This window comes from Euprymna scolopes, chromosome 26, assembly GCF_053919585.1.
Source record: "Euprymna scolopes isolate OS-2025 chromosome 26, ASM5391958v1, whole genome shotgun sequence".
Classification (NCBI taxonomy): Eukaryota; Metazoa; Mollusca; class Cephalopoda; order Sepiida; family Sepiolidae; genus Euprymna; species Euprymna scolopes.
The window spans coordinates 2,748,279-2,774,666 of NC_136507.1; the positions used below are offsets into that span (position 1 = coordinate 2,748,279).

A 26,388-nucleotide genomic window follows, 5' to 3' on the forward strand; every position below is an offset into this window, starting at 1 on the left:
AAACTGGATATAATTATCGTGTTTTTTTTTTCAATTTAACATGTTTATTCAGCTCGAAAAACATGCAGTGTTTATCGATGATGTATTGGAAAATTCAAAATGGCGGCCGACTCTCTCTTAAACACGGTAAGTTCGGGAAAAGGTGTTATAAATAATAAACTAGACAAAATACTGTTAGAAATTCGCTCAATATATATTACCGTGACATAGGTTGACATATATTCGGTGTTTAAGAGAGAGTCGGCCGCCATTTTGAAATTTCCAATACATCGGTAAACACTGCATGTTTTTCGAGCTGAATAAACATGTTAAATTGAAAAAAAAAAAAACACGATAATTATATCCAGTTTGGTAGAAAAGTAACTTATCTTGCCTTTGATAACATTTATTTGTTATATATTTGTTTTTTAACTACTTTTTCGAATCTATGTGTACAGTAATACAAACCCACACTGTAAAATAAGTGAAACCACTAAGAACTTAGCCAGTTAGGTAGAAAACGGACACTTAGAAAATCGATTTTATTTAAAAAAAAAAAAAAAAAAAACATTAAACAAGTAAAAATATTTTTTTTTTAAATATTATGGGGGGGCTATAGTCTATTTAAAAAAAAAAACAATATCTCCTTCAAGAACGATCATAAAATGTGTTTTCAATCGATATTTATTCAATAAGGGACCAGTTTTCCTACCTAGCGAAAGGGGACGAGTTTTCCCGAGACGAGTTTTCCGGAGACGAGTTTTCCCGAGACGAGTTTTCCCGAGACGAGTTTTCCCGGGACGAGTTTTCCGGGCACCATTTTCAATAAATTACAGGAAAACATTTGAGAAAATAAACAGAAAGACCTATGGCGAGGGTGTCCTGTTAGGGGACTCACCATCTTAGGTAATTACCAGCTTGGAGGGTTTTGCTTTTGGGTGTTCATAATGGGAGAAAGACAAGAGACATGTTAAATGTTGGAATTAATTTTACCCTAAAATGTTCAATTCTCACATGTGAGAATGCAGTAATAATTCTGTGGATAATTTCTGAAACAGAACAACTTTTGTGAGAAGGAACATAAACAATGTATATAATATTTATAGCAATTTTACTGTGCTAGCAAAAAATGGCATATAATACAACAAGAAAAAGGTGAATGTTCAAAAAGGAGGAAGGTCGTTAGGCTTGCAAAAATGTGCTTCACGAGAACTTATTTTGGTGAAGAGTTTGAGCAACAGGTTGCATGTGTGCGTTCCTCTTTTTGTATGGATATAAATATATTCTTAGTCGCAATGTAAGTGGGAATTTGAGGAAGAATAATGGCTATCTTCTTGCTTTCATCAGGGGCTGCGCTGAGAAGTAGTCACTGTTTACTGTGATAATGGTGAAGAAGAAGAAGAGGATGACCTTGTCACCAAAGTTCAACTGCTGTTCTGCTGGGGTAAAAAAAAGGCCGGAATGCAACATGCAAATGTTTTTATAGGCTGATTCACATGACCCCTAAGGGAGTAGAGGTTGGAATCCCCACTTATTAATTCAATTGGGCCTTAAAAGAACAAGGCAGCAACTAATCAATGAGAGGAAGGGGGACATAAATAAATTCCAATATAAACGAAAAGAACAAAACAAATGAAGCGTTAAGATACATTCACATAAGAGATATTTTATATGTTTAGCAATAAAGGATAGAAAAATAGAATGTTCGAGAATATTAAGAGCAAGGGAGAGTCTTTAGTTAAGATATAGACAAGTTCTAATGTTGACAGTTTTAGTGCCATACGTTGCATAGGTGTGAAATATTGTATCAAAACTTGCCCGCTTATACAGCAGATGAATTTGACACAAACATAAGCAGGAGCAAATTCTCGTGACTGAAGATTTTAATGCACTTCCTTCCTGGGTTGTCCAATCAGAAACCAGCTCTCAGTCATGTGACCGAGTTTATAAAAAGTTCAATCAGAACACACTTTCGCTCTTTTTTCCCAACTCTTGCTGACAGCACATCCCTCTGTTAGAGTGTGACTTTGCCTGAGCCCTTTGGGCCGTCGGGTTAGAATGAATACAAACAAGCCAACATGGCTATCTCCACCTGCGTTACACACATGCACTCTCTTTTTACCACATGCCTCTCTAATCTTTTGCCCCCGTCCATATATGGACGCACATTCCGACTACCAACTTTAACATGTATACACTTTTCTCTTTCAACAGGCCTGTATAATCATCAACGTCTCTACACAGAAACTCTTTTAACGACTCCTTATTCTTACTAACGAAGATAATCAATAAATGAATGTTAGATGTTATTAAATATTAGAATGAGATTTCATGTCTGCCATTTCTACATAAATTGGTGACCCCAATGTGACATTCATTTTTTTTACTTTTATCAAAAAGTACAAAAACAAACAAAAAAATTGGTTCAACCGCATGCTCGTCATAAAAAAGGGAACATTTTAACAAAAGAGGTACTTTTCTCGGAAACGTAAAACATTCTCGTCACAGAAGAAAAAAAAATTGGAGAAAATTAAAAAAAAAAAATGTACAGACTTTTCAGTGTAAAGCGAAAACATCTTCAAACGTCACTTACTCATCAGTGAAAAACTACTGAAACATTTGAGAAATGGCGTCTGATTGGGCAAGCTTGAAGGTAAGTTTTATGTCTGCGCTAATCAGTCTTGAGCTTATAAACAAAAGATATTTAAAATAGTAAGCCGCAAAGACCTACTCATGTAATGTAGCCCCCCCCCCCTTCAAGTGTATTTTTACCTTTGTAAAATATATATGCACACATTACAGATTTTTATGGTGATTCGAAAAAACAAACAAAACCTCTATAATTAAATATTTAGAAATTTAAAAAGAATCGGAATCGGGAATTTAGAACAAAACGAAAAATTGGAAAACACTGCCATCCTATTATTATAAAGTTGTTCTAGAATGTACTTGAATTTAGTCCCCTTTTTATTTCCTTCTAAGATATATTAAATAAAATTAAAATATAAATTTCCAAAAATCCACAAAATGACCCCTAGCCGAAGTACTGACCACAGGGTGAAAACAAATAAAACTTAGCTGAACACAATGTGTAGTCGAAACTTTTATGGAAAGAAAGCCTCTTACTATTAATTACTTACTTGCCTACTAAGTATTGTAAAGTTATTACTTATTCACCTAAACTTGTTTTTCTGCTCTTAATTATTGTATATTTCTTCACTCTTTTTGAAAATCATAAATTGTCATTCCTTGACTAAGTGTATGTCTAAATATAAGGCCTCCTATACTGATCGTATATATATGGTTACTTATGTATGATACTAAAATAACTGGCATAAATTCTTTTCTAAATGTCGAGTTAAAAGGGCTAGTCACTTTGCCTCCAAGTCTGTTTTCATAAACATTATTCTAAATTTTTATACCCAAAACTCTGTATATCCTAATGTAAATTAATACTGTCTTCTTGTAAGTTATATCATCTCTCATGTTCAAACGAGACAACTAAGCAATTGCTCTTCTCCCCAAGCTGCTTAAAAATCACATACTTTGCATCTTGAGAGAGGGGATTAGCTTCGGGTCCATAACTTTTAGAAGGCTGACATTTTAAAAATCGATAAATACTAAACATCTATAGATTTCTATTGCTAAGGCATGCATTAGCCTAACATATATTTATATTCTATAGCTTATCTATAAAATCGATACTTATTAGCCATAGTTCGTACTTAGATTTAAAGTGATCTATATTAAGTAGCAACTCTATATTTTTCTTTCCCTTAGATGAGTGGAAGTGCTGGTGATTAACACCTAAAGCACATTTCGAATCGTATTATAACTCTTTATTCTATAATTTTCCAATGTATTTATTAATCCAGAAACCATATTTAATCTTAGTAGTTAATTTAGTAGATATTAACCTTAAAACCACAAAAAATGTGTTTATGGATATTTTAAAAGTATTAGGTTGACAAGAAAGTTCTTACAGTTTTCAATTTTTAAATTCATATGAACATATTTTGGTTCAAACAAAAATTTATTGATCGAAATAAGCATCATCAGTATATCAAACTTATGCCAATAACATAAAATCTTGCGTTCTAATGGTGATGAAGTTGCTGAAGCCGTTTTTGATATCGCTTACATTTTTTAAGCATTTCTCATGCAGAAAGTGTTGCAATGCTCGAAAAAATGGTAGTCAGTAGGTGAAAGGTCTGGAGAGCATGTTGGATGAGGCAGAATTTCGTAGCCCAATTCGTTCAACTTCTACAGGGTTGATTCAGCAACATGCAATCGAGCATTGTCATAGAGGAGAATTGGGCCACTTCTGATGGCTAATGCTAGGTGTTGTTGTTGTTGTTGAAGTTTCTGATGCATTTCATTCATTTGTCCGCCATAATGGTTTCACCTGCATTCAAAAAACTGTTATGGATGAGACTGATCGCAGACCACCAAACAGTCAGCATGACCTTCTTTTGGTAACTAATGAGTTGAGCATTACTGGTTGTCGTAAAGAACCCATTTTTCATCGCAAGTCACAACCTGGTCAAGAAATGGGTTGTTATTGTTGTGCATAACGGCATTTCTTTTGGTTGTTGTTTAATTCGTGAGACACCCATTTATCAAGTTTTTTGTCTTTTCAATCTCTCTCAAGTGGTTGGAAATCGTCATATACGTTACGTCTAATTCAGAAGCAAGTTCTACAAACAGTTGTGTGTGGATTGGCTTTGACTAAGGCTCTCGTCGCCACCACAAAGTTTTTTAAACCACCATTATGCTGTGCATTAAGTAGTGGTTCCCGGGCCAAATGCTTGGTTGATATCGCAAGCTATTTCGGCAGCTTTTCGGCCTAGTTTGAATTGAAATAAGAAAATTGTGTGAATTTTCTTTTTTCCCATCCTGTATTCAACATTCTGAAAAGAAGACATAATTGTTTTAAAATGATTGTAATTTAAACGATTAGATAGAACGAAAACGCTCTTTAAAATTATATATAAAGTAAAGTTATTATAACAAAAACTTATTTGAAACTACATCATTTGAAATCAAAATTAAAAATTCTGTAAGAATTTTCTTGTCAATCTAATATATATCTATATATATAGCATGGGTGGAAGATATATTTTGATACTTATCTAATATACTTGTAATACTTACATTTACTACAAATCCATGCTGATGCGTTATTTTGGTATAAAATTACATATGTTCAGACATAAAACAGCAAAATTAAAAAATGAGAAGGGGAAGATATTTTTCTCTCTCACGATATAATAATTTAGTAAATGTTTGGAATTTGTTTAAAATACAATTGCTTGTACCTATTTTGAAATATACATTCTTCTTGTTATGGTTTTAAATTATTTTCCTCCCCCACCCCCGCCCCTCTAATATTATCACTTCCAGCGACCCCTAGCGGTAATAAAATACTTGGCCAAGAGACATGATTTCGCCATTACAACTCTTGTCAAGAACATGGCACGTGTACTTTTTTAGTTAATAAAACCTATCTTAACCATATACCAGTCTCTCCTTGCCTTTTCTAAATACTCTTTCAATCACTTCAATTTTATTAACTAAAAGGGAAAAAACAGAAATGGACAGACTATTACGCTCAGAAAGATTCAACTTAGAGAAATTATATAAGTACTGGAAACTGACTTTCAGAAACTATATATTAACTATCAACAACGGAAAAATTGAAAGCACCCCCCCTTTTTCCCCTCAATTTACACCATTTCGGACACAGTCTATGAGATAACGAGTGATACTACAGACTACAATAGCGTGATAGAGGCCCTCAACACTGCTTACATTAAACTGACTAATATTGTGTACAACAGACACCTATTATCACAAATAAACAACAACCAGCACAAACTATTAACACTTTCATGCAACAGTTGGAAGTACTCACAAAGTCGTGCAATTTTTAAGTTGTAATCGCTGAAGAAAACAAAAGACACTTTTATCAGTGGCATCTCTTCCTCCTCAATTTGACAACATTTGCTCAAGAAATAACTTCCTCACATGTGTGCGAGCCTTTTCTAGTTTCGCACAAAAACACGCGTTCACATCTCAAGCCATTTCATACGCACACACAAACATACGCGCGCACATACACACACGTAGATATATTCACGTTCACGTATATACATTCACATTCACGTGCATACACACACACGTTAACGTACACACATGTACGCACACACGTACGCACACATGGGCAACGTCACTTCCCCTTTGAAGGAAATCCACACATGCGCAAAAGACCACCGCAAACAACTATAAAAGCAAGAGACCTGACCTGGCTTCTTTCTTTTCAAACCAGCTTCCGACCTAAATGGTCAGCGAACCAGCCGCCTCCTTTTCGGGGCGCGCGCTTCATGCCACCTGCTACTATGCGTGGGGCAAGAGTCAACAGACAGTACGTACACTTTATACGCTTTCTCTCTTGATGAACTGGATTGACTTTATCACTCTTTCTTCCCTTTTGCCTAGGTTCACCAACCAGACAAGTTCTCATCCACAGCTCTTAGCCTGAAGACATTTCCATGTGGACGAGTACCGCCATGTGTGCGCAGCTTTACAGATGTCAACCCTCTATCTTTTTCTTTGTCTACACGCTGGACTGTCATTCCCATTTCCACTACATTACTCACTCTTCTTTCCATGCGCGGACATGAACACGTGTTACACCTAAAACATTCATTTTCCAACAGGAAATAAACGACATGTTTATTTTATCCAGCAATTGAGTTTTGTTTCCTTCTTTCCATTCATTTCATTATTTTCTTTTGTAGCGAGTTAGAATATTTATATCCTTGCCCAAAACAAACGATGGTGACCCGAACGTGAGATGAACATGCATTTCTTTCTATACCACCAGTCCCACAACAAACGATGGTGACCCCGTTATTTTAAAATGAAATGGATCTGTTTGAACGAAACACTCATACACACACACTCTCTCTCTACAACAATAGACTTTCCCTCTCACCAGCTAACAGCGAGAGACGCACGCCAAACTAAACACGTGCTGTACCCTTTTCTTTCATTTGTTTCTTCACAAAATAAATTCTAGTTCGTTTATTTCAATAAATGCTTTGTTCGTTCCTTCCTCAAAGCAATCCATTTTTCCTATTTTGCACCACCTCTACAAATTGGTAAAACCCGAACGCGAGAGGAACACGCATTTCCTTCTATAACCACAAGTCCACAACAAACTGGCGACTACGACGAGATGTGAAATGAACAAGCATGGTGACTCTACCTTTATGGAATTAATTGTTTTGAGCGAGACGCGCATTTTATTTGATAAAGAAAAAAACGAACATTTCAACAAAGCAAAACAAATGAACTACTACCGACAAGAATCTCAACAAACTACAATGACGAAACCCCTCTTCAGACTCGGCAGAAAAATAAACACGGAGCTGTCAACTTCACACCGAATATAAAGAAAAATTTGAGCTCGACAAACATTTTTCACGGTTTCCTGACATTACCCTGCAACAAACGCGAGGAGCAAAATCACATAGGCCTATGCACATTCTCTTCCACACAGCAGACGCAACAACAAAGAAACAATTACAGGACATCCCTATCAACACATACAAAGAAGTTGAATGAACAATACGAGTTGAGATGCATCATGCACACTGATAAACTCACAGCTGGAAGTTTCGTTGACAGCCGGCAACCACAACCACCATTCAACACGAACGAATGTACAACAAACGCTCGTCCAAACAATGTACACACACTACTGCAGACTCACTTACGAAGGCACCGTCATCTTGACACACGACATCAACACGAAACAAAAATTTTCCTTCCAAACGAACAATTCACTTCACTGTCCAAGCAAGTCGTTGCACACATCAGCACAAAAAAAACAAAAAAAACAAACAAACAAATGTCACCCTAAAAAAAGAGTAAGCGCCTTTTCCATGCATGAGTAAATATTTTTTTTTTACGTACACACTCCGTTTATTCAAACAATGACACCAACAGCAAAAAAACAGGACGAAAAGTCAATTGTCGAAAACATTACTTATTAAAAAAATATATATATATATACGGTGCATATTTTTATTCCTGGGAAGGGGAGTAATGTTCAAGCCTTTTCTAGTCCCACGCGTTCACATCTCAAGCCATTTTCTTTTCATTTACATACATTCACACAAACATATGCGCGCACGTACACACACGTAGATATATTCACGTTCACGTACATATACTTATATTCACGTGCATACACACACACCTTAACGTACACACATGTATACACACATACGCCCACATGTACGCACACATGGGCAACGTCACTTCCCCTTTGAAGGAAATCCACACATGCGCAAAAGACCACCGCAAACAACTATAAAAGCAAGAGACCTGACCTGGCTTCTTTCTTTTCGAACCAGCTTCCGACCTGAACAGTCGGTGAACCAGCCGCCTCCCTTTCGGGGCGCGTGCGCTCGTGCGCCTCACACCACCTGCTACTATGCGTGGGGCAAGAGTCAACAGACAGTACGTACACTTTATACGCTTTCTCTCTCCATGAACTGGATTGACTTTCTCACTCTTTCTTCCCTTTTGCCTGGATTCACCAACCAGACAAGTTCGCGTCCACAGCTCTTGGCCTGAAGACATTTCCACATGGACAAGTACCGCCATGTGTGCGCAGCTTTACTGATGTCAACCCTCTATCTTTTTCTTTGTCTACACGTTGGACTGTCATTCCCATTTCCACTACATTACTCACTCTTCTTTCCACGCATGGACATGAACACGTGTTACACCTAAAACATTCATTTTTCAACAGAAAATAAATGACATGTTTATTTTTTCTAGCAATTGAGGTTTGTTTCCTTCTTTCCATTCGTTTCATTATTTTCTTTTGTAGCGAGTAAGATATTTATATCTTGGCCCGCAACAAACGAGTTAGGATATTTATATCCTGGTCCGCAACAAACGAGTTAGGATATTTATATCCTGGCCCGCAACAAACACCAAGAAACCCATGCAATGGACAAATCACTAGAACAGATGGGAAAACATATCCTGACCCGCAACAAACAAGTTAGGATATTTATATCCTGGTCCGCAACAAACGAGTTAGGATATTTATATCCTGGCCCGCAACAAACGAGTTAGGATATTTATATCCTGGCCCGCCACAAACACCAAGAAACCCATGCAATGGACAAATCACTAGAACAGACGGGAAAACATTAGGAAAGTTACAAAAACAACCTTAATATAGCCGCTGCTGTAATTTCTTTGGAAGACACTTATTCAGCACCTATAAAGGAAAAGGCCCAACTTAAAAAGGGTTTGCTTCTTCTGTGGAAATGCACAGCATCTGCAGCTTTTATGTCCTGCTTGCGACATCAAGTCTAGGAAATGTAAAAAAATGGAAATTGGGTTTAAGTATGTAAATCTTCCTCTTCTAATGCTGCTGTATTATTCGACCCTGACTCTCCATCATTTAGTCTCGCCTGACTAGGAACAGAAGCAAAAGACATTACATTCACTAAATGTGAAATAAATGGACATATGATAAACATGATGGTAGATTCTGGTCGTGTAAAAATAACTTCAGTTGCCGATTTTTCCTTTCCCAAAAAAATAAATTCGTTCTTGCAACAATTGCTTCCTGGTAGTGATTATACAAAATGCCTGTTACTTCATTTCATTCCTTCTCCTCCTCTTCAACTTATCACGCCGTTTTTATTCCCCTTCCCCCATCACATGACATGTAAACATGACGAGTTTGGTATAAAAGCTCAGTCAATCTTCATGGCGTCTCTCTTTCAGATCCCATCTAAATGTAAGTTTATAATTGTTGTCATTTTTACGTACAGCCACACAAAGCACAAACATGTTGGCGCTTCTTTGATGACTATCACAGCCCCCCCCCTCGTGATCACATAGAATGCATTGCAGGGTTGGTCTTTTATTCCGCTTGCTTCTGCAAAAGGGCATATTAATCATCTCTGGTTCTGGTTCTGGGCCCAGTTCTGGTTCTGGTTCTGCTTCGTCAGATGAACTATAGCCAATAACTCTCTGGTGGAGGGGGTTCGCTGATTGTGTTTGTCAGCAGCTCATCACGATGATTCATTGCTCTCCTCTGTAGTTGTGTGATGTATCTCGTCTGTTGGATGAAGATTGCACACATGGCATGGTGTTTAATCAACTAGGATTGACTGTTAGCTAATCACTCTAGATATTCATTCCCATTTGAACTTGGTGGTGCACCAGTTTCCTGGGAGTCTCACCCAGACTGGATCTCCTATCCCATATCTGTTGTGTGTTCCTTTGTTGACTGGCTGTGTAGTGTCAATTCCCTTTACTCTGACATGGTATGTGTGTATAGCATTGGCAGGTGCTGTTGGAGGTGACTTCCCATTCTATGGTGTGATCCGTAATGGTGGATTGCTTTCTGGCAGCAATTCTCTTAATGCTACAATGGCTCCTCTCAGCAATGCCATTTCCCGATGGCACATGAGCACATCACAATCATAGTTGGGCGCCCTATTCATAAAAAATTGCTGGACTTTTTGGCTGCAAAAAGTGGCATCGTTGTCCGTCTCGACCTTTTCTGGCACACCCTGCTCAGAAATGATAGATGATAATTAGCAAACAACATTTGCCGAGTCTGTCCTGGTCATTTGTCGCCACATCGCAAAATGTGTAGGTCCGCAATAAATAAGAGTTAAAAAGGGCTTACCACTGTAATAGTAATATCCATCGCCACCCATTGCCATATGTCCTTAACTTCCAATTGCCCTTTCTGCCATTGTTCTGGTGCATGCTTCACAGCACTTGACGATCTGCCTCACATTAGCCCTTGTCACTGCTGGGTCCACGTGCCTTGCAAAATGCAGGGTTCTCTTGATACCTGGATCTCCGCTCTGCACATGAATCTCCTTTATTTGGCATCGGCTAATTGTGCCAACTGCAACTGTACAAAATCGAATAGTGTGCTCCATGCTCATTTTCATGGCTTCATACCATTTGTGAGGCACATGGGTTAATTGGTCAGCATAATTACAGTGTGATGCTATTAGCGTTAAACTCACCAATAGTCTGTACTCGGAAACCAGACTCTTTAGCGTGTCTAATCTTCGCCGGATCAATGTTTCACTGGTGGCCAAAGTATGGATTCTTGTTCGTCCTGAAATGTGTCAGAAACCAAATGGTAGACACAAAGAGAATCTGTGTACAGGTGTAATTTTTTTGATGGCCATTACAGCACCAGATTTATATGTTTTACAACAGCGTCCAAGTCTGCCAGGTTGATGAGCTAAGCATCACTTACAGGTCGCAGCCAACATGCGTCCTCAAACACATTTCCTCTTTGCTCTAATGAGACTCCCAATGCCAATGAACTGGCATCAACCCACACATTTATGTTGTCACCATCGATGCACCACTCCCCACAGGCAGGGTCATTGATGTACACATCATCAATGTAGGCTGATGTTGCATTCTCAATGGTCTTTTCCCAGGACAGCACCACATTTACAATAGTCTTAATGATCTGCGGTGCCACATTCAGACCAAAGCTGAGTCGTATCAAGCAGTATCTCAGACCCCGAAACCTCACTGTCTGGAATGGCCACAACATCTCATCCACTTGCATCCACAAATCTAATATCGACACATTAGAGCCTTTCTGGTGCCATTCCCTCAGTTTGCTGGCGCACATGTCAGCATGTCAGCAGTGTAAGACTCAATGTGTTTGTTGTTCGATTTATCATGCTGAACCACCGCCATTAAGGGTATCAGCGGTCCAAGATTGTTATCAGTGTAGGGGATCAACCATCCATCTCGGCTCCACACCTCCAACTCTTGCTCATATTCATTATGAGCCTCATCAGGTATGGAGTACTCTGCGATGCCAGTTTTAAGTTCGCTGATGCAGTCCAGGCCTTCTGGCGATCGTTGTAGTCCACCTTGAAATCAGGCCAATCGATGTGAACCACAGCACATACTGGGGTTTCCAAAACATGTGCACTCCTGTCTCGTTCAATGACAATTCCCCCCAGTGCCTTGATGGCATCATATCTTAGCAATAAGTCGAACCCCAGCAAATCCCCTTACATCACCATTGATTTCCATGGCCACATCGGAGTCCATATTGATCTTCACAATTTCGGCTCCACAGCATGCTTGCGTCTCGCCGCCTATTGTGGAAACTTTGATGTTTACTTATTCTTAGTTTGACACAGTCTGACACTCACTATGGTATGTGAGCAGCCTGAGTGAAGGAGAGCTGAGCAGGGCACTTGGTTTATTTATATAGTCATTGTTGGTTACTCCTCACTTATATCTGGTCCGGAAAGCAGAACTGGGCTGACATCCTGTCCCTTAATGCATTTCCTGCAGTTTTAGGCAGGTGTCTATTACCGCCACATTGAAAACAGCGCCCCCTGTCAGTGCAACTTTTCGCAAAATGACCCTGCTAGCGGCAGCGGAAACATATCCTATTGGTCGTGAGCTAGGAGTTTCCCCTGTACTTTTCTGTGCTCTCTGTGCTGTCATCACAACTGGCTCCATCTCTGATGATGGCTCGAGTGCGTTCCAGCAACTGTTCCATGGGTGTTGCTGAAATGCTGGTGAAGGTTCTCAGCAGTTGCTTTACACAGGTTGGAAGGCCACAAACGCATACTCATATGTCCGTTCCAATACCCTACCACCAAACAGGATTGCAAGTTTTTTCAGTTCTGTAAAAAAATATTCACAGTTTCCCCTGGCATGAGTCTCCTCGAAGCAAATTTCTCATAAGCTGTACACAAATCCATGGCAAATGCCTTGTACATTTTTAATTGCTGTCAAATCAGCCTCTCAGTAGCACTAAGGCGCCTCCAGCTAATCTCAAGGGAATCACTGTGTATTCTCTTTACTTTAGAGAGGTTGTTCGTCAACTAAACCCAGTCAACAACAGACTGGACCCATCAAATTTGAGTATCAGCTTCAAATAAAACTTCGATTCAGTCATTGTCTTTTTACAGTCAGTAAATAAAGTGAAGAAAAGTGACTGAAAAAACTTCACAGGAAAAGAAAATGGTGCTGTTAGCTATAGTCAGATGGAAACGACTAAAAAAATGGCCAAATAGCTGTTAAAATAACTTCAGTTGTCGATTTTTCCTTCCCCCCCCCAAAAAAAAAAAATAAATTCGTTCTTTCAACAGTTGCTTCCTGTTAAACAAAAATGTCTGTTGATTACATTTTATTCCTTCTTCCCCTCTTTCACTCTTCCACTGTTTTTATCCATTTTTCCCCAATCACATGACCTGTAAACATGTGACTCGGGTTTGTTATAAAAGCCAAGTCAATCTTCATGGCGCCTCTCTTTCAGATCTCACCTGAAGGTAAGTTCGTTATTGTTGTCGTTTTTATGTACAGCCACACAAGGCACAAACACGTTGGTGCTTCTTTGATGACTATCACACATTTATGAGCAAAAATCCCTCCAAAAAACTTAAATTTTTTACTATACCTAAACAAAAAGCTATAGTTCTAGCAGACCCTGACCAACACGCCAAAATTATTTTTGAAAGAATTGTAGAAATTACACTAAAAAATAAAACCCATCCTGGCATGACAGTAGAAGTGATTAAGGATTTCTTTATTGACATAATTAGTGGGAAAAACATCCTCAAAAAGTACAAAAGAGTAACTTTGAAATTCGATGCTCCTGGGATAAACTCATTATTAGAACTATTAATAAGAATAACCCTTTTCCATCCATAAATATTCCTTCGTCTCCTCTATTTTATCACTTTTCCCCACATACAATTTCTATTGCTACCAAATCACGCCGTCACATTTAATAGATGTCTGTTTATAGAAATATATCTAATAAAATATTTATTCAATGTAATAGGTTAAGTCAAACAGATACTTGGATTTTACAAAATAAGTTAAATAGTGTAAACAAATTAAATAAATTAAAAAGTAATTTTGTATAAAATCTAAATACTCATATTCTAGATTTAATCATTATCATAAGAAATCTGAAGCTCACAGTCTTTTCTTGATCTGCATCAATGATCTCCCAAATCACATCCTAAGATCATTTGTAGATATTTATGCTGATGACACTACCATTTATGGCAACACTTCAAAGACCGTAAACAATCAAGTTCTCTCTGATTCTCTCTTTATCTGATCTTGATCACGTGGAAAAGAGGTGGCTGGTTAATTTTAATGCATCTAAAACCAAGCTTCTATCTTTTCATCATCAATGGACAATATAGTAATCGTTAGTAATGGAAAATCGGTAAATTTGTTAACTTATATGGAACGGCTCATCAAAAACTTGTTTACATTAGAATTGAAGACAACTATATTGTAGTCAGCTTGGAAGGAGGAAAACGGAAGACAATTCTATAGGCGTGCAGTTTCAAGAAAGAAGCTTTGCTCATGGAATCTATGTTTAGGTTTAGGCACAGATAAAGAGTGGGGGAAATTAGTGATAGTGTTTTCTGCTAGATGGGTGTGTTTTGTGAAAATTTTGCGTGGGGGGGGGCATAGATTGGAGCCAAGCACTTGCCATGAAAATAACGATAAAGCACAGACAAACTCGCAACATCTCTTCTGTGAGAAAGAGGTTGCAGGGAAAAGAAAAGGACATCCCTTACGAGGCTACGGAGTCTATTTTGAACTCTATCAAGGCAGGATAAGTCCTTTCTAGCAGCTCCTGCCCAAATGTGGCAACAGTACTCCATCCTTGGACGTGCCTGGCTCTTATATAGATAGAGAATTGCATTAGCAGTGAGATATCTACTGGATCAATAGAAGGATCCCACCATTTTTCCAGCAGCCTTAGCAACGGATTTAATGTATGTGTTCCATTTCAGATCAGGAGTAAAGGTCAAGCCCAAAAGCTTGTCAAAACATGAGGCCTCCCCAAGACAAGAGCCATTCATGTCAATTGATGCCAGATGGGGATTAGAGCATTGATGATATCAAGATAAAAGCTTGGTTTTAGATGCATTAAAAGTAACAAGCCACCTCTTTCCCCATTGTACCACATGCTCAAGATCAGAGGAAAGAGAATCAGAGAGAACTTGGTCGTTTACGGTCTTAGATATGCTACCATAGATAGTAGTGTCATCAGAATAAATGTCTACGAATGATGTAAGGATGTGATTTGGAAGATCGTTAATGTAGATCAGGAAGAGAGTTGGGCACAGAATGGACCCCTGGGGACTCCAGCATTGATACTGAAAGCTTCTGATTCTCGTCACATCAACCACTACTCTTATGAACCTATCAAAGAGAAAGGATTTAATAATTGAGAAGATATTTCCAGCTATACCGTAGCTGGAGATCTTGCAAAGTAAACCTTTATGCCATACTTTATCAAAGGCCTTTGATATGTCAAGAGCAATTGCCCTAGAAAGGTAGCCTCCGTCAAGAGATTTGCTAATCCTATGAGATATAACTGTAAGCACATCATGCTGTAGAGCTAGCAGAATGGAAACCATATTACGTGTCACTAAGAAGGTTATTTTGGCTGAGATGGTTGATTACTTCTCTATTTAACACAGATTCCAGCAACTTACTCATGACAGGAGATTTATTGGCCTGTACTAAGAGGGAGATGAGCGATCACCTGAATTCTTAAATATAGGGCATACTGATGAGATTTTCCAGGGTGATGGGAAGTAATTCTCCTTAAGACAACGTTTAAACAGTTTTGTAAGGATGGGTGCTAGTTCTGGTTGAAGTCTTTTGAGTACTATAATTGGAATACCATCAGGGTCGGTTGCTTTCCTGGAATCAAGGTTCTTGATTAGCTTAGCAACATCACGTACAGATATTTGTATATCACATAGCATGTTTTCTCATGCAAGAGGAAATGTTGGAGATTGGTGGCCTTGGTCGCAAAGGGTAGAATTAGCTGCAAAGTTCTTGGCAAAGAGTTTGGCTTTGTCTGATGCTTACAAGATTACCTCAGGTCCATTTATGATAGTTGGGATAGAGCACACACTTCTGTTCAGGATCCTGTTTGCTATTTGCCAAAACTGGTGAGAACCAAGCCGCTGCTTAGCTACTTTGGATTTAACTGACTGAGCATATAACTCTCTTGCATTCTTTATTACTTTTTTTACAGTGGTTGCTGGCAGTCCTGAAAGCAGCTTTAGTATCAGTACATCTATTACGTTGGAAGCAATGGAAAAAGTGATTTCTGTGCGCAATGGCAGCAGCACATTCTGGAGATAACCACGGCTGGCTGTTAGGTTTTTGCTGGACTTTTTTCAAGGGTATGAAACGGTCTATACCTACAATCAACCATTACGTCAAGTCTGATACTATAGAGAACACATCCTTTTTAAACATGGAACGCAGAGGTAGATCTGATATAAATGTACGGAAGCTATCCCAGTCAGCAATAGGACTTATTACATTTCATTTTTATCTTAACTGATACAACAGTGGTCAGAAGATCCAAGTGAAGACAGAACGAAAGCTGAACACAGTTCAGGGCAAGTTGTGAGAAAAAGGTCTAGGAGACTTGCATACTGGCCGTCAGTATCGGGCATCCGGGTGGGTTCATGAACAATCCGAGTGAGGTCATAAGCAATGGAGAACTCATGACAGAACTTCCCTCATCATCGGTCTTGTTTGAGTGAGTTAACCATTCCACATTGTGAACATTAAAATCTCCAGAGATATGAATATTAGCTGAAGGATAAGCGGATAGAACGTGGTCAATTTTCTCAGATATACTTTTAAAGATAGCAACTCCGCTGTTGTGGGGGCGATAGAGAGCAAATATAAATGCAGTAGTTTGAGCAAGTGCAACCCGGAAGCACATATAGGGTAAGTTAGGATCTTCTCTGGAGATGTCCCTAACCATATGGAAAGCCATCTTTTATATAGACACAGGTCGATGGCGATCTTGGGGGTCATATTTGGAAGTTAAATTAGAGTATCCTTTAATTACGAACTCATCTAGAGAAATAGTCTGTCCAATGTCAGTTTCGCTTAGAAATAATATGTCTGGTTTAGTCTTCTGTAATTGGGTTTCAACCTTTGGAAGGTTAGAACGTAGACCCCAGATGTTCGAGAAGGAGGCATGGTAGTCGAGGTCTATGTTAGAAGTTGGAGATCCGGGTTAAATTGTGTATCTTTTATTGAAACTTTTCATGATGGAGTTTTGGGATTTGTGGACTAGGTCGACAGACTTGTTTGAAGCAAGGCAGAGATGAAAAGTAAGAGAGAACTAGAAATGGAGGAATATTTTTTTTTTTTGTAAAATATGATAAGGTAAAGCCGTAATAATTACCCACTAATGTGGCATCGAGAGGCCCCCACCAGAAGCTACTGCATGGTCCAGAATCCATTCACCAACTGGCAATACAGCAGCCCTAGTACTTTGCATCTGCTGATAGGACAGTCTCCTTAGTGGTAAATCCAAGGTTCAGGTCTCTGACTACCAGGCGGATAACGTCAGCCCAGATAAAACATTTACCTCCAGCACCCTTAATAGTGATATGGCTACAAGGATAGACATAGAAACAGAAAATTTCCATCTTTGGCGGCTGTTCACGCAAAATACGGCCAACCTAGAATACTTATACTACAACTGAATACCGATCTAATTTGTTTCTTTAAGGGGTATTCGAGGTTGCTGACATAAAATCTGATAATAAAACCCGTTGCAAATTTACTGTTTGCATGGTATTAACCCCTGAGCTTTGGGAGTATTTTGCGCCATTTCATCGCCTGTTGTAGTGTAAGGTAATATTTACCCTGAAAACATAAAAGTTGTCAATTTAACGGTAAGTGCTGAGTTACCATTAAAAAAACAACCTAATTTTCTATTTAATTCAATAAATGTGTAATAAAAACTTTCTAAAAAACAAAAACAACAATACAAAACACACATTTATTGTTTGTTGATATTTGTTGAGATTTTCGATTCTGTTTTGAAATTGAATTGGTCTGCCCCTGCTGTGCCCTCTCGAAATCTTAAACCTGAAAACTAAAAAAGTGGTTCCTTCACAGTAGTGCATAAATGCCAAGAATTGTTTTGTTTTTTTAATATTGTTTGTTACATAGGAGAAAACTTGAATGCCTACTGGGATTCAAACTAAAATGTAGTATCTGTTTTAATACTATACATTATGTTTTTTTGTCCTCCATCAGCAAAGATTTTTATTTTTGTTCCAATCCAGAGTTCCCTTTTTATAGAGATGAATGTGGCTGGTTCGTTTGACTCGTCTTCTTATTTACTTGCTTCCCCACAAGACACAAAGGGTGAAGAAAATTCATTTACCGCAAAAAGAACGCTTTACAATGGGGGGGGGGGTAAAATTGCCGCAGTCTAGGAGGAATTGTGTTCATTAATCGAGAACAGAAAAGATAAAGAATAGTATCAGAACAGATATTTCACTTTAACCTAAATTTTGTAAAAATTAAAAATAAACCTTAAAAACAAATTGTACATCGGCTGCATTTAGAGTAGGTGTAAAAACAAACAAACAAAAAAACAAACAAACAAAAAAACACACACTGATTTTTATTTTTATTTTTAATATTCAAAGCAGATGAGTTTCTTTAATTTAAAAGAATCGGTAGTGATTGATTAATGTTAAATCCTTGATTGTTACTACTGGGGGAGGGGAGATATAAAAGTGTGTCCTCCACAAATTATCAGATATATTCAACCTGATATATACACATATATATATATATATATATATATATATATATATATATATATATATATATATATATATATATATATATATATAAGTTATTTTAAAACATGTGAAAAACGAAAACAAAATAACCCAATAAAATGTCAAATATTTAACTGTTCTTGTTAAATGTTAAGAAAAGGCGAAAATAAGTTATTCTAAAATACAATAAGCGAAAGGTAAAAAAAAAAAAGTAAATAAAATAATGAAAGCATAATTTTTACTACTTACCCTCGTCGTGTCATTGTTGAACTGATCCGACATCGTTTCGGTGATCGCTTTTATTAAAAAAAAAAAAAAAAAAAAAGAAGAAGAAAAAAAATGTTATTCAGACACAAACATGAAAATAATCCAACAAACGATAAGAAAAAAAAGAAAAAAATACATGTGGAAGTTTCATATTCTATAGAGTTGGCGGGATCAAATAATGAAATAACTTAGATAACCCTTAGCATTTAAACTTCAGTTTTTTCTTACTCTGACATTGAAATATTTATCTGCACAAGATATAAAAAATATTACATAATGAAAAAATTAAGCATGAGGCTATTCAAAAGCATGGGTATAATGTGTGTCGTTGGTCATCCTTGGTCACAAATCATTTGTTGCAAAGGGGAGAACCGGTGTGTTGGAATTTTTTTTTTGTACCAATAATGCAGTGCATCCCCCCTGTTTACGTTTATTATTTTTATTCTGGTTTTTATATTTGATTTTTTGTATTTCGTATCTTTTATGATTCTTAGTTTTGTACATTTCGGGTTTGTATGAAACTACCTTTAATTTGAAGAAAAAGGAAATGCTAGCTCCTTGATGACGTCACAAGCCCAGCGCGAGATTCGGTCTCTTTTGAAATTCCGGCGACGAGGATATTAGACGTGTTTCATTGCCCGGTGCAGACAATGGAATTTTGACGAGCCTCCTTCAAAGAAGAAAACCCGGCAAGAATACCTCGATCACGCGAAGCGGCATACTTCTGAAGACTATTTATGTAGCTACGGTCTGCACGTAATTGGAAGAAGTATAATTTTTTTAAAGGACTTTCTTATTTTTCGTGGCTACGGTTTGCATGTAAAAGGAAGGAGAGAAATCTTCCAAGGACTTTAAAATGAGAAAAAAAGAAAAAGGCACAAGCCTGCTGTCATCAATTTGTGAGCACGTTCCTAAAATTTATTACATATGAGAGTGTGATCAGGAACTACTATTCTGAATTATACTGTATTTGTTCATGGATATGCGCGAACCTTTTCTAGTCTCACACAAAAACATGCATTCACATCTCAAGCTATATTACTTGTCATATATGTTAACTCTACCCAGTTGTGTCCCTTGAACACTCTTCACAACAGAGAGTTAACTTCCCTACCGGCGACGGTGTAAACGGGACTTTTGGAAAAATATGGCGCGACCTGTACGCACGTGTTGAATAAACCCTCCTCAACCCTACTCCCGTTATCTGTGTTTATTTGCTTCTACATTGGTAGCAGAGCGTATCAAAACTAACAAACAAAAAAAAAACATGGCCTCTAAATACATTCCCCTACCAACGTTAAACACGGAAAAATATAATTCCTGGAAGAAAGAAATGCGCATATGGGAACTAGCCACTACTTTAGATGAAAGAAAACGGGCCCCCATCGTGCTTTTGTCCTTGGAAGGAAAAGCGAGAGAGGCGCTGCTTGAATTGGATATCACTTTACTCAATGCCGAAAACGGAATGGAGATAGTATATCAAAAGTTGGACACCCTCTTTTTAGAAGACGCAAACCAGGCAGCATTTAGGGCGTACGAGGCATTCGAAAGTCACCGAAGAAAGAGCGGCATGGCAATAGATACATTTCTAATTGAATTTGAACGCCACATTGCCAAATTGAAAGAATTCAACATAATTCTTCCCGAGCCGGTCCTAGCGTTCAGAGCTCTCAAAAGCGCTAACCTCACCCCCCGAAAACGAACGCTTAATAAAAGCCACCGTTCGAGAACTAACACTCGGAGAAATGTCTAAACAATTAAAAAAAATTCTTAATGACTTTGAAACTCATTCACCGCCAAAAACTCCTCCGGTTGCTATGAAAACCGAATCTGACATTATTTTCACCACTGACGAAACTGAAAACACCTACTACACCAGTAGTCGTGGTCGAGGCCGCCGCCATGGTGATAAAACAGCCAGTCTCACCAGTCGTGGGGCTGGCAGATGGGGTAGGGGTCGCAACCAAAATTCAACCCACTACAACAACAACAACAACAACAACATCAAAAGAAATTCAAACCACAAGGTTGAAAGCGACAGCAGCAGCAGCGGTGTTTGTTTCAAGTGTGGGTGTAAATACCACTGGATTCGCGACTGTCCGTATGATGAAATTGACAAGACCGACAAAGGAGGCCACTTGCTCGTTTCCAACATCGTCCTCATGAACGAGCGTGAAGAATATGGCAGCACCAGCACGTTTTTGGGAGAAACGCTCGGATCCGCTGTCTTGGATAGTGGTGCGTCTGGGACAGTTTGTGGAAGAAAATGGTTCGAGTGTTTTCTAGAAACCCTGCCAGAAGAACAAAAAATAAAAGTTCGAGATGGAAGGAAAAGCTACAAATTTAGTGATGGGAACACCATTAAATCTACTCACACAGCAACTTTACCATGTGTCATTGCTGGCATTGAAGTCAGTATTATCACTGACGTGGTGGACGCCGAAATACCGCTTTTACTGAGCAAAAAGTCGATGAAAAGAGCCGACACAAGCCTCAATTTCGAGAACGACAGTGTCACCATGTTTGGAAAAAAAATCCCACTGCAATGTACTTCTTCAGGGCACTACCACATTCCCATAACAAGACCTACACCAGACTGAGGTAAGTTCAAACATATTTTGTTTACCAAAGAAATTTCCAACAAAAATAGGCAAGAAAAAATAAAAATCGCCACCAAACTTCATAGACAATTTAGTCACCCTAGCGGTAAAAAGCTATGTGACTTAGTCAGGAGCACCGGAATGAAAGACAAGCAATTCATTAAGATACTTCAGGAAATTCCCAATTCTTGTGAAATTTGCATGAGATACAAAAGGTTTGAACCCAGACCTGTCGTGGGGTTTTCACTGGGAACATATTTTAATGAGAGCATTGCCATGGACATAAAAGAAATTAATGGTAACAAAGTATTACACCTTATTGATCATGGTACTAGGTACAGTGTTGCAGCTAAAATTCCGGGTAAAGAGAGCTCCGATATTATTAATACTATTTTCAAAAATTGGATTACTTATTTTGGTACCCCTGGATTTATTCTCACTGACAATGGCAGAGAATTCAACAACCAGGCATTTAGGGACATGGCACAAAATATGAATATCATCGTTCGTACCACTGCTGCTGAAAGCCCATGGAGTAATGGGCTAAATGAAAGGCACAATGGGATTTTAGGGGAAATGGTGAAGAAAACCCTAGAAGAAACAAATTGCAGTTTCGAGGTGGCTCTCGTGTGGGCAGTAAGTGCCAAAAATACACTTCAAAGTGTCCATGGATATAGTCCCAACCAACTCGTTTTTGGCAGAAATCCCAACCTACCTGGTTTTCTTAATGACAAACTCCCTGCACTAAAAGGTGTCTCTACCAGTAAAATTGTGGCAAATAATCTTAACGCTATGCATGCTGCCAGGAAACACTTCATAGCGAGTGAATCTTCAGAAAAGCTTAGACGAGCTCTCCGCCACCAAGTTAGAACAGGTATCACCCAATCCTATAAAAATGGAGATGCTGTTCTTTACAAAAGAAACTTGTGTGATAGGTGGTTTGGCCCTGGGACAGTCATAGGGTGTGTAAACAAACAGGTGCTTGTCAAGCATGGCGGCACCTATGTTAGAGTACATCCGTCTCGTTTAACTTTCTACCCCGAAACATACCAGACTCACAATGAGGGCAACAACGAGGAATTGAGCACCCAACAAGAGTCTGAAGGATCCCCAAGAGTGTCAAACTTCGAAGAGAACATTTTAGAAGAAAATTTAGAAATGGCAGACAACACTGAACAACGCCCTACTATGGAGACTCAAGACATAACCAATAAATGCGACACCACCACCAGGAAAGTCAAACTTCCCAAACCTGGACAAATCATAAAATGCAAGCTTGCCAACGACACAGAATCAGACTGGAAGAAGTTAAATGTCATAAGTAGAGCAGGCAAAGCCACTGGCAGAAATAAACATTTGATGAATGTAGTTATGGAACAGGGTGAAGCATTTTGGTTGGACTTTGAACATGGAGTTTCCGATTGGCAAGCTGATGAGACTGAAGAAAATGAAGAGCACCATGATTCCTGCACTGAGGAAGAAGTAATGATCACCTCTGCTGACGATAGCCTGGAACTAGAGGAAGCTAAACAAAAGGAACTTCAGAGCTGGGATAAAAATAAAGTCTATGTTCAAGTACCGGATCAGGGCCAACCAAAAATCTCCACCAGATGGATTTACACAAGCAAAAATTCCCAAACATTCAAGGCCAGACTTGTTGCCCGAGGTTTTCAGGATAAAGATGCTGAGAATCTAAGAAATGATTCTCCCACATGCTCCAAAGAAGGTTTACGTGTAACATTAGCTATAATGGCATCCAACCATTGGGTATGTAAATCCATGGATATCAAAACAGCATTTCTGCAAAGCAAGAAGTTGGAAAGACAGGTTTATCTGAATCCTCTCAAAGAAGCTAATGTACCCCAAGGCTATATTTGGAAACTCTCCAAATGTGTATATGGCCTGACCGATGCCTCTAGGTCCTGGTATCTCACACTCAGGGAGGAATTGATGAAGTCAGGAGCTATAGCTTCAAAATATGATCAGGCTATATTTACATGGCATTTCGAAAACAAATTGCAAGGGATAATTGCTACCCATGTGGATGATTTTTGCTTTGCAGGGTCAGAGATTTTTCATAGAAAAGTTATTGACAAAATCCATCAAATATTTGCAGTTAAATCTGAAGAAACTGCAGAGTTTCAGTACATAGGATTAGACATTAAACAGAATAGGGAAAATATTAAACTTGGACAGAATGAGTACGTAAAGAAATTGAAATATATCCCAGTGGAAAATGGCAGGAATATTAATGACAAAATATCCACAGCGGAAATTTCTGAAATCAGGCAAGTTATTGGCCAACTTAACTGGCTGGCTACCCAGACCAGACCTGATCTCAGCTACGATGTCAGTGCATTAAGCTCCATCCTCAAACAAAGTAATGTGGAATGTATAAAACATGCCAATAGAGTAGTAAAGAAAGCCAAGAAAGAAAAATCCCAGGTAGATATTCCTGACTTAGGAGATCTCAGTCATCTCAAGATTGTTGCCTACAGTGATGCCTCATTCGCCAACCTGACAGACGGAGGATCTCAAGGTGGTTACATAATCTTTTTAGTTGGCAATAACCACAAATATACACCAATAACCTGGCAGTCCAAGCGCATTAGAAGAGTGGTCAAAAGCACACTGGCTGCTGAAACCCTAGCCATGGTTGACATGTCGGAGGCCTGTCTGCTTTATAGGAAACTACTATTAGAAATACTGCAATTGAAGGATGAACCTGAAAATATAAAAATAATCTGCAAAACTGACAATTCCTGTCTCTTTGACTCTGTGCATTCATCCACCCAAATACTAGATAAAAGGCTTCGTATTGAGATGGCTATTTTGAGAGAAATGCTGGAAAGAAAAGAAATAGCAGAGTTCTCTTGGATACCCACCAATGGATAGGTAGCTGATTGCTTAACCAAGAAGGGAATCCCTTCATTTAAGATACTTGAGTTCGTATCTGAACCCAAAGAAACGGATATTTAAAAATAATTTTTTTTTCTTTCTTTTCTTTCTTTTTCAGTGGTCATCTAGAAGACAAGAAAAAGGGGGAAGTATTGTTTACTCTACCCAGTTGTGCCCCTTGAACACTCTTCACAACAGAGAGTTAACTTCCCTACCTGCGACGGTGTAAACGGGACTTTTGGAAAAATATGGCGCGACCTGTACGCACGTGTTGAATAAACCCTCCTCAACCCTACTCCCGTTATCTGTGTTTATTTGCTTCTACAATATACATACGCGCACACAAACTATTTATGTAGCTACGGTCTGCACGTAATTGGAAGGAGTATGATTTTTTAAAAGGACTTTCTTATTTTTCGTGGCTACGGTTTGCATGTAAAAGGAAGGAGAGAAATCTTCCAAGGACTTTAAAATGAGAAAAAAAGAAAAAGGCACAAGCCTGCTGTCATCAATTTGTGAGCACGTTCCTAAAATTTATTACATATGAGAGTGTGATTAGGAACTACTATTCTGAATTATACTGTATTTGTTCATGGATATGCGCGAACCTTTTCTAGTCTCACACAAAAACATGCATTCATCTCTCAAGCTATATTATTTGTCATATACATACGCGCACACAAACATACGCACCCACGTCCACACATGTACATATATTCACGTTCGCATACATACACTCACATTCACGTGTATATACACACACGCTAACGTACACACATGTACTCACATACACGCACGCATGTACAACGTCACTTCCCCTTTCAAAGGAAATCCACACATGCGCAAAAGACTACTGAAAACAACTATAAAAGCAAGAGACAAGCTGTTTCCAGCCCTTTTCGACTTAGCTCTCGAGCTGAGCGGTCGTCGGACCATTCGCCCCCCCCCCCGTCGGGGCGCCCACACGCATCACGTCCCCTGCTACTATGTAGGGGGGCACGAGCTAACAGACAGTATGTACACTTTATAAGCTTTCTCTGTCCATGAACTGGATTGACATTCTCACTCTTTCTCTCTCTATCTATTACTTGTGTCAGAGAACACCACCGCACATGAACACGTGTTATATCTAAAACATTCATTCTTTCAACAGTAAATAAACGACACGTTTATCTTATCCATCAATTGAGTTTTTGTTTCCTTCTTTCCATCCGTTTCATTATTTTTCTTTTGTAACAGGATTAGGGTATTTATATCCTAGTCTTCTACAGATACGACATCTTCATTATAAGAACAGGTTATTTTTTTCATTATATGTTACTTTGGCGTTCTTTGTTTTTTAATTTAATGTCCGCAAAGGGAAAAATTTGCTACTAACTTTTTTGCACAAGACCTTTATTTTTATTCTTTACCCACCCACCCCTTTTTTATTTCATGATTTTATTTTTTTTCAGGCTAGTTACTTTCGTGTCAAATTTATCTGAAAGAGGATAAAATTCCGACATTTTGCAAATTTTTCCCTTTGTGGGCATTAAATTCAAAAACGAAGAACACCAAAGTAACATATAATGAAAAAAAATAACTGGTCCTAATAATGAAGATGCCCTATCCATGAACGAATACAGTATAATTCAGAATAGTAGTTCCTAATCACACTCTCATATGTAATAAATTTTAGGAACGTGTTCACAAATTGATGACAGCAGGCTTGTGCCGTTTTCTTTTTTTCTCATTTTAAAGTTCTTGGAAGATTTCTCTCCTTCCTTTTACATGCAAACCGTAGCCACAAAAAATTAGAAAATCCTTTTAAAAAATTATACTTCTTCCAATTACGTGCAGACCGTAGCTACATAAATAGTCTTCAGAAGTACTCCACGTTGCATGTCCGGAGTATTCTTGCCAGGTTTTCTTCTTTGAAGGAGGCTCGTCAAAATTCCATT

General features: G+C 38.4%; 1 protein-coding gene across 2 annotated transcripts in view; it reads right to left on the minus strand.

The window, feature by feature from the left end:
• Window positions 1-19,005, minus strand: part of LOC145247890 (UDP-N-acetylglucosamine transporter-like) — a 558,987-nt gene extending 539,982 nt beyond the window's left edge. Inside the window, exon 1 of one of the 2 annotated variants that reach the window (XM_080109505.1) lies at window positions 18,933-19,005. In XM_080109505.1, the coding sequence (XP_079965631.1) occupies window positions 18,933-18,946 (14 nt within the window). In that variant the 5' untranslated portion in view covers window positions 18,947-19,005. The remainder of the gene's footprint in view (window positions 1-18,932) is intronic. The other variant, XM_080109504.1, reaches the window with a different exon arrangement.
• Window positions 19,006-26,388: the final 7,383 nt, after the last annotated feature.